General features: G+C 34.6%; 1 protein-coding gene across 3 annotated transcripts in view; it reads left to right on the top strand.

Moving 5' to 3' along the window:
- The window catches only part of KIFAP3 (kinesin associated protein 3), a 160376-nt gene that overhangs the window by 54871 nt on the left and 85344 nt on the right, over positions 1-20161 (top strand). For all 3 annotated transcript variants that reach the window (XR_013338972.1, XM_077779883.1, XM_077779884.1), the window contains 2 exons: positions 4981-5159; positions 14000-14162. Coding sequence is in view for 2 of the 3 variants with exons in the window: in XM_077779883.1 (XP_077636009.1) it covers positions 4981-5159; positions 14000-14162 (342 nt within the window). In the remaining variant the exon portion in view is untranslated. The remainder of the gene's footprint in view (positions 1-4980; positions 5160-13999; positions 14163-20161) is intronic.

Genomic DNA, 20161 nt, shown 5'->3' with positions numbered 1-20161 from the left:
TGGCAGTCAGCACAGAGCCCGACGAGGGGCTCGAACCCACAAACCGCGAGATCATGACCTAAGCGAAAGTCGGACGCTTAACCGACTAAGCCACCCAGGCGCCCCGAATAGCTTTTAATTTTTGATTGAATGTCAGAGAGTGTGAAATTTACATTGTTTGGTGTTGTATATTTTTTTATTCTTATAAATATTTTTGAACTGTCTGCTGGGACATAGTTAAATTACTTGGAAGCAGTTTGATTCTTTTGAATGTTTCTATTATGATTTGTTAGCATGGACATAGCAGTATTTAGTCTGAAGCCTATGATTTCCTACTTTCAGGGCAAAACCCTTCTGAGTACTTTACCTAATGCCACATGAATTATGAAGTTTCTAGTATGGCTAGTAGAAACAAGCATTATTTCCAGCATTGTGTTTTCACTGTATACTTTGTCTTCTAATTCTGTTACTTTGTTCTGCTTCCAGCCTCAGATTCCTAACTCAGGTGGCTAGTTAAAACACAAGGTAGTTCTCCACAGAACTCCAGAATTCTCTCTCTGTACAGCTTTTTCTTCTCTGGAACTCTTTTCTGTGAGCTTTAGCCACAGTGGCTTCCCTGCTCTCTTGGTTCCATGTCTTCAACTCTGGGTGTCTCTTGGGTTCTTCTGGGATTTTCCCTCTCTGTGTCATGATGTAGAGACTCTCAAGGCAGTATTCTGGGAGAATCATAGGACCATCTCATTTATTTCTTATCTGTTGGATCACTGCCCTTCATTACCTGACGTTCATTGTTGTGAAAACCTTTATTTTGTATATTTTAGTCTGGTGGTGATTGTTACTGTTTTAGGTTTTAGTGTTCTTCCTGAACACTTCAGAGAAGAATCTTTCATTGGCTCTTCCTAGCTTTGGTGGCTTCCCGTAATCCTTGGTGTTTCTTGATTTATAGCTGCTTCGCTCCATTCTGTGACTCCATCTTCACATGGCTGCCCTCCCACTGTAGCTGTGTCCTCTGCCATTACAAGGACATAAGTCATTGGATTCAAAGTTCACCCTGATCCAGTATGACCTCGTCTTAACTAATTTACTTCTCCAAAGACCCATTTCCAAATAGGGTCAAATTCTGATGTTCTGTGGGACATGAATTTTGGAAGAACACTATTCAACCCATTATATCTCTCTTGGATGCAAGCAGAAGTCTACTATTTGCTTTTTCTTTCTTTTTTTTTTTTGTTATTCCTATTTTATTTTTTATTTTTATTNTTCCTTACAGATTTTGAATACTAACCCTTTATCTGATATGTCATTTGCAGCTATCTTTTCCCATTCTATTGGTTACCTATTAGGTTTATGGATTGTCTACTACAAAGCTGTAATCATCAACACAGTATGGTATTGGCACAAAAACAGACACATAGACCAATGGAATAGAATTGAGAACTCAGAATTGGACCCAAAAGTATACAGCCAACTAATCTTTGATAAAGCAGGAAAGAGTATCCAATGGAAAAAAGACAGCCTCTTTAACAGATGGTGCTGGGAGAACTGGACGGCAACATGCAGAAGAATGAAACTAGATCATTTTCTCACACCATACACAATAATTCCCAGTTTCTTAAGTGTATCACTTGGTTTGAGACAGAGACAAGCCTTTTCTTGACATGAATATTAGGAGAACAAAACTAAAATACATCAAAGATAGTCACACACATCCCACAATATTTACAGGGAATACCTTCTGTCTTTCCATGGAAAGACAGTATGGAAAACAGGGTTAAAACAATCCTGCAGCATGGAAAACAGGGACAGAATGATCCTGTAGAAACTTCCTAATGAAAACAGCCCAGTCAGCTGATCTTAAGGTTGAACATGGCTGCCATCCAGCAAGGGCTCCAGTGCTTCCTTTCCTGTTCCAAAGATACTGTGCCAATTGGGCAGTGGTTGTGTGCAGCCAACATATGGGATGCAAAAAGTCCAAGGTCCCTAGAACAGGGCTAGGTCCTGGAGACATTCCCTTCCATCCGAGATCCATCTGAAAGAAACTTTAGAGTTCAACACAACGCTAAAACCTTTTAATAGCACCTTGCATGGCAAGTCAGCATGATGCAGTAGTGTAAGAATAGGTGAGCTTTGGATTTGATAGGCTTGAATTTTAATTTTGCTCTATCACATTCTTACTGTGTGTCTAGGGCACATTATTTAACTTCTCTTCTGGGGCTGCCCGTCTGTAAAAGTTATAATACTTCTTTTCTCATAAAATTTTCTTAGAGATAAAATGGTTTGCTGTTTATATATCAACTAGTACAGTGCCTGGCCTACAGTAGCCCTAATTAGTATGAATTGACTTATATCTCAAATATTTGTTAAATAAATTACGTATTTACAACTATTGCATATATTTCCTATTTTCATAAAGGTATAGACATGGTTTATAAGAGTACATGAAATGAAATGCTGTAATGAGTAAATGAAAGGCATAGGACTATGTTGATCATAATAGCCTAAAAATTCTGACAGAAACGTTTCACGTCCTAACTCTGAAGCTTCCTGTCAGTCAAGGCAAAATGGAAAACATTGTATGTCACAAGTTTTCACTGTCAAAAAGGATGGATCATATTAGTTTCTTAGGAGAACCTAATTATTTTTATTACAGATATCTAAAAGAAATTTTACTTAGAACTAGTAGACAGTGCCTTTACTTTGTCTAGTGTAACAACTGTATCACTGAATTTAATAGGACCACTTTCCCTAGTAACTATCAGAAAATTAGTTTGAATATGAAAAATAGATTTTAGTATCCTTACTCTTAGCTCTAGCTATATTATATGTTTTAGAGTATAGTTCTTTTTTGTTGCTATTAGACAACATACACTGTTATATTAGTTTCAGGTGTACAGTATTGTGATCCATCACGTCCATATAGCACCCTGTGCTCATCACAAGTGCACTCATTAATCCCCATCACCTATTTTACCTGTCTTCCCATCCCGCTCCCCTCTGGTAACCATCAGTTTGTCCTTGGATTATAGTTCTTTTTTTTATTCAATGATTTATTTTTATTTTTAAATTTACATCCAAGCTAGTTAGCATATAGTGCAACAATGATTTCAGGAGAATATCCCTTAATGCCCTTACCCTTTTAGCCCATCCCACCTCCCACAGCCCTTCTAGCAACCCTATTTGTTCTCTATATTTAAGAGTCTCTTATGTTTTGCCACCTTCCCTGTTTTTAATTATTTTTGCCTTCTCTTATTTTCATCTGTTTTGTATCTTAAAATCCTCATATGAGTGAAGTCATATGATGTTTGTTTTTCTTTGACTGCCTAAGTTCGCTTAGCATAATATCCTCTAGTTCCATCCATGTATTGCAAATGGCAAGATTTCATTCTTTCTGATCACTGAGTAGTACACCACATCTCTGTCCATTCATTCGTTGATGGACATTTGGGCTCTTTCCATACTTTGGCTATTGTTGATAGTGCTGCTGTAAACATTGGGGTGCATGTGCCCCTTCAAAAACAGCATACCTGTATCTCTTGGATAAACACCTGATAGTGCAGTTGCTGGTTCATAGGGTAGTTCTATTTTTAATTTTTTGAGGAACCTCCATACTGTTCTCCAGAATGGCCACACCAGTGTGCATTCCCACCAGCAGTGCTAAAGAGATCCTCTTTCTCTTCATCCTCACCAGCATCTGTTGTTTCCTGAGTTGTTTATGTTAGCCATTTGACAGGTGTGAGGTGGTATCTCATTGTGGTTTTGATTTGTATTTTCCTGATGACGAGTGATTTTGAGCATTTTTTCATTTGTCGTTTGGCCATTAGGATGTCTTCTTTGGAGAAGTATCTGTTCATATCTTTTGCCCATTTCTTCACTGGATTATTTATTTTTTGGGTGTTGAATTTGATAAGTTCCTTGTAGATTTTGGATACTAACCCTTTATCTGATAGGTCACTTACAAATACCTTTTCCCATTCTGTTGGTTGCCTTTTAGTTTTGCCGATTGTTTCCTTTACTGTGCAGAAGGTTTTTATTTTGATGAGGTCCCAATAGTTCATTTCTGCTTTTATTTTCCTTGCCTCCAGAGACATGTTGAGTAAGAGATTTTTGCCTGCTTTCTCCTCGAGGATTTTTATGGCTTCCTATCTTATGTTTAGGTCTTTCATCCATTTTGACTTTATTTTTGTGTATGGTGTAAGAAAGTGGTCCAGGTTCATTTTTCTCCATGTTGCTGTCCAATTTTCCCAGCACCACTTGTGGAAATAGACTGTCTTTATTCCATTGATATTCTTTCCTGCTTTGTCAAAGATTCGTTGGCCATATGTTTGTGGTCCATTTCTGGATTCTCTATTCTGTTCCATTGATCTGAGTTTCTGTTTTGGTGCTAGTACCATACTGTCTTGATGATTACAGCTTTGTAATACACCTTGAAGACTGGGATTGTGATGCCTCCAGCTTTGGTTTTTTTTTTTTTTAAAGACTGCTTTGGCTATTCAGGGTCTTTTCTGGTTCCGTATAAGTTTTAGGATTGTTGTTCTAGCCTGTGAGAATGCGGGTGTTATTTTGATAGGGATTGCTGAATTATAGTTCTTTTTAATGTAATAGCTCCTAGTTGTTGAAGTTTTACCTTGTTTTCTATATGTATAAAGTTGTTTTTCCATCTACCTGTTTTATTATTTATTAACATATACCTTTAATGCCATTTGCTTACTATTAAGCTCTAAGCTCCCAAGAAGGTAGGAATCATTATCTTGTTTTGGTTAGTGTCCTTCTCAGAATCATAAGGAAAGTATTATATATATTTTGTTTTATTTTTTGTAACATATGCCTTTCTCAGTAATAACAAATGTTTTCTAAATAGCTAACTAATAATAAATTTAAAATTTCAAAATAATACATTATCTTTTTAGAACTAGATTTGTTACTATGGGAGTAGAAATTATTTATTAAATTGTTGATTCTATATGCCAGTCATTCTAACACTCATTTCTTTAACTCTTCTAGTTGCTCTTTATCTGCTTCTGAATCTTGCTGAGGATACACGTACAGAATTGAAGATGAGGAACAAGAACATAGTTCACATGCTGGTGAAGGCTCTTGATCGGGACAATTTTGAGCTACTTATTTTAGTTGTGTCATTCTTGAAGAAACTCAGCATTTTCATGGAGAATAAAAATGATATGGTAACCTACATTTAAATAGTTCCTGTTCACCATTTTCAAGTTAGAATATTTTGATAAGAAGTAAACACATTATATCCCTACTAAGATTATTCTGAATGAAAATTTTACAGTGGTAGTAACTCACTTAAATGGCTTCATTAGGAAGTATATTCCTTATTAGTTCATATTCTACTTAATTGAAACTATCCAAATAAAAAATTTTTCCTAATATATTGTATAAGATGAGTCTTTCCATATTAAAGACAGTATGCAGAAAATAATTTAAACTTAAGATTGTGCTTCAGAATCAACCGGCTCGTTATTTTCCCTTAAATTATTTTTTTTCTCCTGCATTTCTGATATTAGTGTGTGGAATTGCAATCTAACCCAGTGATTCCTTTTTCACCTACCATCCCAATTGGTAGCCACAACTTGTTGATTCTACTTCTTAAGTGTCTCTTGAAGCTATACCTTCTTTCTATTCTCAGTGCTGTTGTATTAGTTCATGCCATATTTATTTATACCCTCTTCATTTCTTGTTTGAATATCATAGTAGGCTCCTGTTTGCCATCTTATATTGTGTTGATGCAATGGTCTTTCAGAAATACAAGTTGATTATATAGTATTTCCCCTTCTGAAAAATAAACACAATTCAGAAATAATGTAAAGATAAAATACAAACTATCTTCTTTTTCCCCCACATTATCAAAAAAATCTTTGTAAGCACAGTGTTACATTACATATCATATATTAACCAGAACTCATTTTCAGATATTTAAGTTGTTTATAGTTATAGCAATTATAAATAACACTTGAGTGGACACATTTGTACATGCATCACTGTCTATATTTCTCATTAATTTCCTAGGGTAGATTCCTAGATGTAGAGTCATTAGATCAATGGCCTTAACTACACTGAGGACTCTTTTAGAAGTGTATGTAATATGAGTCATTATATGACTGTGTATTATTGGTGTAAGTAGATTCTCTTTCAGATAATCTAAATATAGAGTATTTCTGCCTGCTCATTTTTCTTCTTTTGAAGTTAAAAGGTACTTCAGGAAGTATCTTACAGTTATTGAATGACACAGCATAAGGTACTTCTTACCTCTTTGAAAACCTGATTGATACATCAGATTTAATAAGTGAATTCTGATATTTGAAATACATGAAACTTTATTCTAACCACAGATATTTAGTATCCATCATTTTCATCATTAGTAGTATATAATTATTGATGATCACTATATGCCTGATATTAAGATTGATTGAATTTACTTAGATTGATATCTGAGTAAATATCATTGATATTATTTTAAAAAAGAATATGATGAGATGGTGATATATATTCTTGAGTAGAGTGCAGTAAATATTTTCTTCCTCTTCTTATAAGTTGAAATAATTCTCCCATTTTTGTGTTTAGATTAAGTTCACCTTTCGTAGGTTTCCAAATTCAAATTTATTTGCCATCAGTGTGTATCTACTATGTTTTGGTTAGATTTGTATTTGGGAAATAAACTTCTTATGTGTTCATTCTATCAAAAAATATCTCAAAATGATTATTAAAAATAATTTTCTGTTAAGATCATAGATTTGGAAGATACCGTATAAATTTTCTCATCAAATCTCACTTTTTATTGAGGAGGAAAAACTGAGGTTCAGAAAAGGTCATTTATCCAACGTCATAAGAATGGTTAGCTTCTTACCTAGGTGATATGCATTTCATCTTTCATTGTGGAAGAAATACATTTTATTTAAAGGCATCATATAGGATCAGGATTTTCGAGAGCTTGACTAGACGTTACATCTATGTCTAGATCTAGCTAATTTTGCAGATAAAGTAGCAGAAAATCAGAGAAGTTAAGTAATTTTCTCAAAGAACCATCTCCAGGTAATTGGCTTCCTATTCTCTCTGCTGCTCCTATAGCAAACAAACAAACAAAAAAATCTTTATGTTTTTTAAAAAGACATTTTTGGCAAGATTAAGTATACGCAACTTTTAAATGTTGGCTTCCAGAAACTGAAAAAGAATTGGCTGAAATAAATTTGCTGATAGATTGTTGACAAACTGTCACTTTATATAAAACATTTAATAAAAGTACTAATTAACTATAAATTCCATTTTATAGACATAGATTTGAAAGGGCATTCCATGTTTAGATAATTACTAATTTTAGCTTGTGGGATTGGGCTTTTATCAATCAAAAACACATGATTAGGAGGCTGTGTCTAGTGTTTAGCCATTTGATTGAACTACATGGTACATATTTCACATTCCATTTTCTACAATGGAAATACAAATTAATTTTTTAAAACTCTCATTACTTTATTATTAAGTTTTCTATAACAACCAGTGTGTACTGTTGCTATTTCAAAAGAAATATATTAAATTTATTTAATTAGTAACAGACGAAGCCTGTGGCAATTTTATTTAAAAGGGGTGAAGAGGAGGAATGGTTGCTCTATTTTGAGGATGTATTGTCTATTTAAAGTGTTCATTTTACTGTTGATGTGAACCAATACTGACCTTTTTAGGGTTAATATATTTTAAAGGAAATTTAATTTACTTAAAAAGGTCTTTCAATTAATGATTTAAATTGAGTGTGAATGTTTACTAAATAAATACTATATAACAAAAAAAGAATAAGTCATATTAGAATATGATTTGAAGAGGAACAAGAGAAAGGAAAAATTTCTTAGATTGCTTATTGTCTTATTAAGTTTGAGAGGTTTTAATATATTTTGAATAGGTCTTTTATCATTTATTATGTTTTGCAAGTATTTTCTCTTTTTCTGTGACTTTGTCTTTTCATAAAGCAGAAGGTTTTAGTTGTTATGAAGTCCAGTATATCAAAAAGTGTTTTTAATAGATTACATTTTGGTGTTGTACCTAAGAAATATTTGCCTAACTCAAGGTCACAAAGAGTTTTCCCTAGGCCTCATGGTGAGTGTGGAGCCCGACACAAGGCTCAATCCCATGACCCCAGGATCATGACCTGAACTGAAATCAAGAGTCAGACAACTCAATGACTGAGCCACACAGGCTTCCAGCTATAGTAGTTTTTAAAAAATAATTGGTTTTCTGTTACTGACTGATAGCACACAGAAGTTACATTTGACTTTTGTATATTTACCGTGTGTCCTATGACCTTGCTGAATTCAGTTTTTTAATTGTAATGGCCTTTTGTAGATCTTGGACATTTGCTAAGTAGACCATTATGTTATCTATAAATAGAAATTTTTATTTCTTCAATTCTAGGTTTTCTTTTCTTTTTCTCCCTCCCTCCCTGCCTCCCTCCCTCTCTTTCTCTCTTTCTCTTCCTTCCTTCCTTCCTTCCTTCCTTTTTCTTTCTTTCTTTCTTTCTTTCTTTCTTTCTTTCTTTCTTTCTTTCTTTCTTTCTTTCCTTCTTTCCTTCCTTCCTTCCTTCCTTCCTTCCTTCCTTCCTTCCTTCTTCCCTTCCTCATATTGTACTGTTAGGCATACTGTTAGTATGATGTTACAAAGGAATGCTGCCAGTGGATACCCCTTTCTTTTTACTGATCTTAGTCAGAAGGTTCTTTTACTATTAAACATAATATTAAGTAGACTTTTTTGTAGATACTCTATCAGGTTACATATGTTCTGTTCTTCTACTAGTTTGCTGAGACTTTATCAAGAATGGATGTTGGATTTTGTTAAGTGTCTGTTCTACATCAGTTGAAGTGATCACACGGTTTTTCTTGTTTAGACTATTGATATAGTGACTTGTGTTAATTAACTTTAGATATTGAGCCAGTCTTGCTTTCAGAGGAGAAACACCACTTGGTCACGATATATTGTCTTTTTATATATTGTTAAGAGTTTATTAGGTAATACATTGTTGAGAATTTTTGTGTATGTGCTTATGAGGGACTACCAGTTTATAGTTTTCTTATGATGACTTGGTCTGGTTTTGCTATTAGAATAACTGTGTTCTTATAGAATGAGTTGAGAAGCTTTCCCTATTCAATTTTTCTGCAAGGTTACTGTAGAATTGGTATCATTTCAATCTAAATATTTAGTAAGACTGTTAATGTTATCTGTTTCTTTTTGAGTGGAAGCTTTGTAGTTTTTATCTTTCAAGGAATGTATCCATTTCATCTATGTTGTCAAATGTATGGGCAAACAAGTTTTTGTACTTTTTCCTTCTTACATTTTTAAAGTCCAAAAGTCTGAAGTGATTATCCCTCATTTCATTACTGATATTGGTAATGTGTTTCTTCTCTCTCTCTTCTTTTGTAAGTTAGTTTATCAGTATTAATGATATATTTTCAAATAACCAGTTTTTGGTTTCGTGATGGATTTGGGGAATATAATTTCACTGAATTCAGAATTCTAGGTTGACATACTTTAGAAATATCACTTCATTATTTTTGGCTTTCATAGTTTCTGACAGGAAGTGTGAGGTAATTCTTATATTTTGTCTTCTATATGTAATGAGTCTTTTATTTTCTACCTTCCTCCAAGATTTTATCTTTGCTTTTCAGCAGTTTGAACGTATGTCTCTCTAGGCGTGTGTGTGTTTGTGTGTGTATTTAACATTTCCGTTTAATTCTTTTTTGTCTTCTATTTTTCTTCAAAATTCTCTGTTCATTCATGTTATCCATTTTTTCCAGTAGAGCTTTTACCATATTAATCATTTTAAATTATTACTAAATTATAATTACGTGATATGACTTTAAATTCTCTGGTAATTATACAGGTCATATCTAAGTCTGGTTCTATTAATTGCCTTCAGTGGGATAATTTCTTGCTCTTTGTGTATCATAATTTTTTATTGAAAGCTAGACACTCTGTGTTGATGAGTACAGATTTAGATAAATATTATCTCTGTCTGGAAATGGGCAGACTTTATTTTCTAAGCCTTTAGTCATTCTTGTCAGGAGTTACCTTCCATGCATTATGAGCTCACACCCATGTAGCATTAAATTGTCTTTGGTGTGGGGAAGTGCTTGCCAGATGGTTTTTCCTCAGTGTTCATGTTCCAGCCTCCACTTCAGACTTTCCCAGTGTGTCTGCCTCAAAGAGGACCTGTCACTTCATTTTAACGCTCTCCCAGCAGTGTACTGCTATTACTTGTTACCTGGCTTTTGCTTATCTGGTACCCAGTTCAGAGAGGTGGGGGAAGAGAGGAGATTTTGTTGTTGTGATTTAGCCTTCGGGCAGTCTTAGGCTGGTCCTGTGTCCATAGTTCTAGTTCTCAGCAGTGGGGCTTCCTCAGTCAGCCTGTCAAGACCTCTCCTCTGGACTTCTGTTCTGTGTCTTTCCCCAGCTGCAGCGGCTCTTCACCTGTGTTTTGGATGTGACAGGGTTTGCCGTTCTTACCCAAGAAGCTTAATTAAGTCTTTTGATTTTTAGGGGAAATAGGAGAAAATGATCTGGGCAACATTTTATGCCTTTTCCCTAGTGGCAGCAGTTTCTATTCCCTTAGGCCCCCTCGACTGAGGGGAAAGTTTTCTTCCATCTCCTGTTCTGTCCCCAGTTTTTCTTGTGACCTTCTGATAAGGTCATTAGAAAAGACCTTGCAAGTGGTTGCAAACACCCTGAGCATTTTCAACGTCACATTTCTATAGTCAGGCTACTTCACAATTTATGTAAAATTTTCCATGCAATCTTCTCTCCCAGTTCTGTGGCAACTCTGTTTTTCTCTACTGAACTACCCTGTACATGTAAACCAGTGCTATGGCCCTCCTCTCCTTGAGGGTACCTACCTTCCTAATATTTCAGGCCAGTTGATTTCCTAGGAACCTTAGTTCTCTGATGTTTTCTTTTTAAGTTATGATTTTGTATCTGGAATTTTCTTCCAGTTAGGGTGGGAACCACATCTTGTCCAGATTTTTACATCTTAAGAGTAAGTTTGAGGGGCGCCTGGGTGGCTTAGTCTGTTAAGCGTCCGACTTTGGCTAAGGTCATGATCTCACTGTTCCTGGGTTCAATCCCTGCGTCGGGCTCTGTGCTGACAGCTAGCTCAGAGCCTGGAGCCTGTCCTCAGATTCTGTGTCTCCTTCTCTCTCTGACCCTCCCCTGCTCATGCTATCTCTATCTCTCTCTCTCAAAAAAAAAATAAATAAAATAAAATAAAAAACATTAAAAATGTAAAAAAAATTAAAAACATTAAAAAAAGAGTAAGTTTGAAGTTCTGCCTACTTTTTAAAAAAATTTTTCAGAAGACAGGATATATTTTTTATTCACTTTGATCTCTCTCACCCTGTCCAACAAAGGGCCAGACACATAGTTCTGCCTATTTTTCTTAATCACTAATGCCTCTACTTGACTACTTCCATAGCATTTTAGTTACTCTCCCTGTTTCTCTTCTTGCCTCCTTCCAGTACATTTTCTACTTTGTAATCAGAAGGATAATTTTTAAAGAGTTCCTTGAATGCTGAATTTTTCATATCACTTCAAGGCCTTTTGCACATGCTGTTTTTTTCCATCTAAGTCACTCTTTCCTCTGCCTCTTCAATTAACTTTAGATAACTTCTGTTCATCCAGGAGATTATTTTTCCTTAGAGAAGCCTTCTTTGACAACTTTTCACATTGAGATTATATCAATTCCATGCATATTTTTTCATGGTACTGGTTTTTTTTTTTTAATCTTAATTAAGTAACTGCATAATAATTTCTTTACTATATATTTCACTCCTTCTAGAATATAAGCTCCATGAAGACAGGTATCATTTCTACCTTGTTCACTGATATGTACCTGGGGCTTAAGTTAAAAAATATTTGTTGAATGAATAAATAAAGTTGAAAAAGATGTTATTTACTGTAATCAATGAACCCAGTGATCGAATTATGGTTTTGTATAAATTTGACAAATCTTTGTTACTGGCTTCTGTGGAAATTGTAGGAAGTTAACAAAATAATGATTTACCTGGATTACTCAGAAGATTAAACAATGAGACAGGGAGAACCAAAATTAGAGAGTCTTTGGAGATGGATTTGTACTTTGTAATGAAGAGCTCTAGATAAGATTACAGTGTGGCTGTAGAGTGAAGATAGAGATCGGAAGGAAAAATCATTTTGGTTTGTCAGTTTAGTATTTTTTAAAAAAAAAACAGTGTTTACCCCTTAACATGGAATGAGAGAAAAAGGTATATTGAGGGTTTAATTAGCAATGTGACTTTTATGAGTTCAATGAAAGATTACGATAAAGGTATGACAAGGGTGGTATAAATAAATGGTCTAGACTTCTAATACAAGAAAAGTAGAGCCACCGGTACCTGGTGGCTCAGTCAGTTAAGTATTCCATGTTGGCTCAGGTCATGATCTCACAGTTCATGTGTTCAAGTGCTGCATCGGGCTCTGTGCTGACGACTCAGAGCCTGGAGCCTGCTTCGGATTCTGTGTGTGTGTGTCTCTCTCTGTCCCTTTCCTGCTCATGCTCTGCCTCTCTCTCAAAAATAAATAAACATTAAAAAAAGAAGAAAAAGTAGAGCATGATTACTCATAAGTCTTTTGGTCATGATCAAAGAAGCATGTAATTATTTAAGAATTTCTCTCCTTTTTAGCCATTGTTTTGTAACAGAGGTGTGAGGTATTTTTGTAACCAACTTGTTCTGATTACTACCTTAAGAAATGTGAATATGGGGCTTAAGTTACCAAGTAAGTTCTGTCTTCTGTGAGTGTTTACTCTAAAGCAAGCTCTCTCGAAACAACTTTATAATCATCTAGAATGGGGTTAGCAAACTTTTCTCAAATGGCCAGATAGTCAGTATTTTAGGCCTCATTTTATTTATTTATTTATTTTAGGTTTGTGTGGTCTCTTGCAACTACTCACCTTTGTTCCTGTAGCACGATAGCATCCCTAGTCTATAAACAAATGAGTATGCGTGTACTCCAGTAAAACCTTATTTATGGAAACTGAAATTTAAATTCTAAAAATTTTCATGCGTATGACATGCTATTCATTTACTTTGTTTTTCAGCCATTTAAAAATGTAAAAGTCAAAACCATTTTTAGCTCTGTAGCTAGTTTAGCAAACTAGCCAGTTTGCTGACCCTGACCTAGAGTTTCAACTGTTACTCGTAGACCAGCTTCTCTCTTGAGGTTTTGTTTTGTTTTTTTAAGGTTTATTTGTTTTTGAGCGAGAGAGAGAGAGAGAGAGAGAGAGAGAGAGCGCGCGCGCGCCCATGAGACAGATGGGGGAGAGGCAGATAGAGAGGAGAACAGAGGATCCTAAACAAGCTTCCCCCTCCCCCCCATAGCAGCAAGCCCCATGCTGCTGAACTCACAAACCACATGATCATGATGTGAGCAGAAATCAGATGCTCACACTACTGAGCCATCCAAGTGCCCCTTCTCTCCTGAGTATGATTAAGATTTTCAAATATCAAGACTATCAGTGCGCAGCCCACCTGGGGTTTTTCTTGTGACCCTGAGATCATGACCTGAGCCAAGATCAGGAGTCAGATGCTTAACTGACTGAGCCATCCAGGCACTCCTATTACCTTGTATTTTAAATATTTGTTCTATTTGTTTGCTCTGTTTTTAGACTGTGGAATCCTTAAAGGCCAAGACATGATCTTGTTTGATCTAGCACAGGGCCTGGCACTTAGTTGGTGGCATTCAATAATGTGTTTTCAAAGACCCAATGTAATTTGTCTTCCAGTTGACACTATTAAGTGATGGGAAGAGATAATGTAGAAATATATGTTTTCTCCTCAAAAGTTTGATTTTACCAAAGTTTATAGATTAAAACAAGTAAAAAGATTAACACATAATTATAAAATAGATATACATGAGAGTAAAAAAAAAACTATGAAAAAATAATTATTTGTAATCTTTTTTTGTCTTATGGTACAACAGAACCTCACTGCATTTGTATTATTGTATTACATAGGTGGAAATGGATATTGTTGAAAAACTGGTAAAAATGATACCCTGTGAACATGAAGATCTGCTGAATATCACCCTCCGACTTTTACTCAACTTATCCTTTGACACAGGACTGAGGAATAAGATGGTACAAGTTGGACTGCTTCCCAAACTTACTGCGCTTCTAGGTATGCCTTTTGAAAGCTAATGATAGTGTTGCTTGGAATTTCCAACACCATTGGAAAATTGAGCTCTGTGTTGAAGTCTGCTGAGCAAAAAATCTTTCTGTATATGTTCTCTGATTGGGAATTTAATACTAAAAATAAGCAGAATGAATGAAAAACAATGTGAGGCAGGATTTCCATGGTGCTATAGAATGAAGAAATAGAAATTTTTAACTGACTTCATTTGCCTGCATGAAAGTGAAACCAAAGTAAAAATATTAAGAGTGCTACCAAGGAAGCAAGAAGGAAAAATTATTTTCTGTTTAACAGTATTTTAAAAAGCAGGTATCATTTAAGTTCTTACATTCTGCCATACTTTTAAAATATTGCCTTTGAATGCACAAATTTGTGGAGCCTTTTCTCATTATGTTAAAAAGGGCATTTTTTTAATAGCATGGGTTAGAAAGTATTGCCTTGGTAGATTCAGTTAATAATGCATTATTTTCTTTTAGCATTAGCAAGATAACTATATAGCAAAGATGGGTTGAAGAATTAACTCTTAATGCTCATACATAAGGCTTCTTGGAAGAGTATTAAAAAGTCCTTTATGATCTGTTCAATGTCTGTCTTTATAGGTACCTGCTGCTCCCCAACATATACTTTATACTATGTTTACACTGAAATATAACATATATTGAACATATATTATACTGAACTATACAGTTCCCTAAACAAGCTATTTATACCCAAGTACTTGTGCACTTGCTTTTTTTCTCTACTTGGAATGCCATTGTGGTTTTTAACCAGAAAGCACAATTCTTACCCATCTTATAAGACTCCGTTCCTTTGTTTCAGCATTGTGGTTTCATTCTTTTTTTTTCTTGTAATTTCTCCTTGTTTTCAAATTTTTAATTGTTACCAATAGTAATGACATAGTAGAGAATGACCTAAATTTTAGTTTATTCTTACCTATCTAATATCTGTGAATTCAGTCTCACATTGACATCTCCATTATTTTCTTTATAATACTAGCAGTAACATTTATATTGAATGTTTACTGTGCCAGTCATTTTGTTGTGTGCTTTATTTACCCTGAGATCTTTACTTATATCTACACGACTGATAAAAGGCAAAGCCTCATTTGTCTGCTGTGAACTGACAACTGCTGCTCATTTGTCAACATTCAGCCTCAGTTGTCTGCTGTGAAAGTTGGATTTATTAACTACTACATTAAACTACACTGTGTAGTATATTAAGTAGACCGTGATTAAATAGAAAATCCAATTCTCCAACTCCCCTTAAAATAAAAGAGTTTTTTTTTTTTTTTAATGTTTTATGTATTTCTAGGAGAGAGAGAGAGAGAGACAGCGTGAGCAGGGGAGGGTCAGAGAGAGAGGGAGTCACAGACTGAAACAGGCTCCAGGCTCTGAGCTGGCAGTCAGCACAGAGCCCTACGAACCCACGAACCGTGAGGTCATGACCTAAGCGAAAGTCGGACGCTTAACCGACTAAGCCCCCCAGGCACCCCAAAATAAAGGAGGTTTTAAGGAAACTTATTTCTTAGTCCTTTTCTCACAATAGGAAAACGTTTCATCAGTCAGTCCAAGAACATTTGGCCGATTGGCCAGTCCACAAATACTGCATAGGACTTTTATGATACAATAGAAGGAACTCTGTTGAGAAGTACATTCATAAATTGCTTTTGTGGAATGAAAACAATACATTTAATTAGGAAACAGGAAAACTTTAAAAGTAAAATTGATGGTGCGTTGAATTTAATTCATGTGGTCCTTTATCTAGCATAAATCTAGCAGAATTATGTGTCAAGTATTAGGTTAGATTCTCAGTGTATGCAGATGCATATTATAGTTCTTGTCCTGAAGGAATTCAGAGACTATTTGGTTTATTCTGTATCTAGTGACCTACTTTTATGAAAAAATGATTAAGAGAGATTTAGGGGAAATTACCTACAGGATATCCAGTCTACATTTTATTAACAAATAGTAAATTTTGTGATATAAGATACAGCATTTAGTAAAATAATTTCTTTCATCTCTTTAGAGCTCGATTTCTAGATCAGCCTGTCTTATCAGAAAAATGGCTATCTTCACATCTGACTATGTTATATTGGGCAAAGTACCCAAACTCTGACTCAGTTTTTTTCATCTCTAAAATGGGGATGATAATTATAACCAACTTAAAGTTCTTTTGAAGCTTAAATGAGGTATTGCATACAGAGTGCTTAAAATAGTACTTGACACATCATATTTTCTTAATAAATATTAGCTATAAATCATTTACTTATCATTATCACCATTGTCATCATTACTTGATTAAAGTGGACATTCTGTAAGTGTTGCTGACTTACCTTTCTCTGAGTACAAACACCTTCAAATAGATATTACATCTTTATTGACAAACTAGGTAGATTATTTATTTTTACTCTCCTGGGATTTGTGTGCAGTTTAATTCAGTTTTAACTCAGTAAAATGTTGAAAATCTACTATGGTAAAACACAGTGTTAAGCACTATAGGAAAATATTTTTCAATCTGTGGATATATTGAAATTCAAAAGAGAGAATGTTTCCTTATTGGTAGAAGTGTGAGGGAAGTAGTTTGAGGAAGCCAGCAATAGATTCAGTTTGAGACATTTTGGAGACAAGTGGAAACATAGGTCTATAGCTCAGGAGGGGTAAGGGTTAAAAAAGAAACACTTTTCTGATAGAATAAAAGTGGGAAGAGGAAACCGCTAAAGGAGATAAAACAGCCAGAGAAATGTGTTTATTTTTTGACAAATACATAAAAAGTATATCAAATTTAGGCCGTTACTGAGAAGCCATGATGATCTAGGAATCTTCATGCTGCAGAGATGAGAAAGTTCAAGTAGGAAGAGCTCTGCAAAGTGTTTACCTTGTTTGAGTCATTCTTTTAGTGTTGCCTCATTATTTTCTTTGAAATATCATGAATTCCTAAGGCATCGGATTTTGCTACACCAAGGAAAGTATAAAAAGCTAGTATTAGTCGAATCCTGCATTACATAGGTAGAAGTAGATGATCTGAAATGTTTCTACCTTTGTTCTTGGCTAATGCATAAAAACAGGTTAAAAGCAAAGTGATTTTTTCGAGATGCTTGTGGGTAACTTCCCACAAGTTTCTTGGCTTAACTTTGTATGGTAAATAAAATAGGTGAAAGCTAAATAACACTCCTCACAAGAAAAGACACAAAAATTTTCTTGGAGAACAAATTGAAAAAAATATGGAATGCTGTTGTGATTTGAATAGTTATTAAAAGCAAACAAATTTGGGTATAGCTCAACTTTTTTGCTGTATGAGGACCAAATATACTTCATAAACTCATGACAACTTTGATCTATCTGAGGATGAATAAGTAGGCTTTAAGTAAAGATTATGTCCTTCCTCTTTAAGTAAAGATTATGTCCTCATCTTTTTTCCCCTTCTTGCTCCCTGTTCACAAGTCATTGAATTTTAACTTAAGCAATTTCTTTCTTTTCAAATATTCATATATCTTTTACTTAGTAACTTTCTTTAGTTCCACCTTTTCATTCACTTGGAAGCCATGGAAGCAATGGCAATCGTAAGTAGTAAACAAAAGAGAGTAGCTACTGATATTCCAGGATCAAGGAAAGGGAGAAAATGCACATATTGAAGAGAAATTAAAATATACTTGAGAACAGTGCCTTCAGCTTCTAATAATGCTTCAGAATGCCTATAAGTATTTAGAATATGCAGATTTACATCTATTTACATGTCACACATTCTTTTAATTATTTTAAAGACACTATTGTTTTCTACTCTTTTTCATTTAAATTATGAGTTAAATAAGCTTCTGTGGGCCTTTGTAATAAGGTGAGCCAATGGAAAAAGAAGTGTTCCAAATTCCAAATAACTGATTTCAGCATGAGTTTTTAGAACATAACCATTTTGTAAACTTTATTATTGTTTCTATTTATCATGATCCAAAAGTGACCCTTTTATTTATCACTTCCCAGGAAAAATCTGTCAAATGTTACTGGAAGACAAGGCCATGATTATTAATAAACAACCTTAAGATCTCAGTACCTTAAGACATATCAAAGATATACTTCTTGCTTGTATTATATATCTATAATAAGTGAGTAGAATCTATAAGTGAGTAGAAAGTGTTGGTCTGTGTTGGCATCAGTCAGAGACCAAGACTGTGGTCACCATAGCACCAAGGAAGGGAGAACAGAGAAAAAGAATTGCAGACTTCTCTTGAAGACCTCCACTGTGAACTGACAAATAGAATTTTTGTTTATACTTCCACTGATAGCAGCAAGTCACATGGCCATGACAGACTTTAAGGCAGTAGGCAAATACTGGAAGGATTAGAACTAGAACATTAGCAAGCAGCAGCCTAACACTCCTGAAAGGTATTTTCCAGTTTTTCTGAATTTTATTTTATTTTATTTATTTTTTCAGATTTTTATTTTATTTTTTTAAATGTTTATCTTTGAGGGAGAGAGAGAGACAGAGCGTGAGTGGGGAAGGGGCAGAGAGAGAGAGAGAGAGAGAGAGACATAGAATTCAAGCAGGCTCCAGGCTCTGAGCTGTCAGCACAAAGCCTGATGCGGGACTTGAACCCACAAACTGTGGGATCATGACCTGAGCTGAAGTCAGATGCTTAACAGACTGGGCCACCCAGGAGCCTCAGATTTTTATTTTTAAGTAACCTCTATATACATTTTGAGGCTCGAACTCACAACCCTGAGATCAAGAATTACATGCTGTGCTGATTGAGCCAGTCACGCGCTCCTGAATTTTATTTTAGCTGGATTTCTAGGATTACCAGAATCTCTTAAAAAATACATTCTGAGACATTATAGCAGTACGACCATATGTAGTGTATCTAGCTACGGTAGTACCACAGAGCACATTGATTAAAAGCTAGAATTCTGGAGCCACATTTTCTCATCTTCAGTATATAGATAAGAGTACAGTGTTAGGAAATTACATAGAATACAAACTGTAGATATCCAAGGAATGGGTCTTTCTTATAAGTTTGCTCAGCTTATACCATTAAGGGTATTTAATCATTTTACATAAAATTCCATCTTTCTTTTCATAAATATTTTCTAAAATCTACTTTTAATACCATAAACATAATTTAAGTTTTTATTGAGAAGAATATGTGAATCGCTTCTCAGCCTTTTGGCTAAGATCAAATGTGAGAAGTATAGTGTGGTGGTCAATACCATAAGCTTTGGAGCCAGAGTACCTAGGTTCAATTGCTATATGAGTTTTTTAATCATTGATTCAAGATAATTTATTATACAGGAATATAAAAATTACTGTGCTCACCTATTTCCCATTACTAAATGGCCTCAGAATTCCATGTATTTAAAATTTTTATGCACAGATTTTCTGTTTTACCCTCTTATTTTTAGCTGTCGCATCTCATTTCTTCTGTACCAGAAGCAATTCTATAGCAGCAATTTTCCTCTCTCTAATGATATATTTCTAATCTCCTGTGGTCTTGGAAACTGACAACTGAGCTTATTTGAAATGTATATTTTGTTTAAAAAGAATTCCAAATGAATGCCCAAAGGGTTCTCTTACCAGTAACACACTCCTCTTAGTAGGGTTTATTGCATGGACTTTGTAACCTTTCTTGTAACTGTAAAGAAACCTATTTTGCTTGTTCTCTCTGCTGTGTCCAAAGAAATTGCATTTATTGTATAAATGATTTGCTGATAAGTCATTAATAATAGAATAGTCATTTTTATATTTGCTAATATATATGTTACTTGTGTGGAAAATTAAATCATTAGCTCCTAACACAATAAAATACATTTCTCAATTGAGCAGTTCAGTGATATATTTAATATCTCTGGTCTTTGGCCACTATGATTATATAGAAGTTGTAGTAAGGAAGCATTACACAGAGCATAGATTTTAAAGGGATAGGATATAATTAGATTAGGATATAATTAGAAAACAGTGACTTTCAAACATCTTTTACCTTAGTCTGTAGTATAATTTAC

The sequence above is a fragment of the Crocuta crocuta genome, unplaced genomic scaffold (assembly GCF_008692635.1).
Source record: "Crocuta crocuta isolate KB4526 unplaced genomic scaffold, BGI_CrCroc_1.0 scaffold322, whole genome shotgun sequence".
In the NCBI taxonomy this organism is placed as follows: Eukaryota; Metazoa; Chordata; class Mammalia; order Carnivora; family Hyaenidae; genus Crocuta; species Crocuta crocuta.
Note: the sequence above shows the minus strand (reverse complement) of the source record. Positions and strands in the feature narration are given on the sequence as shown.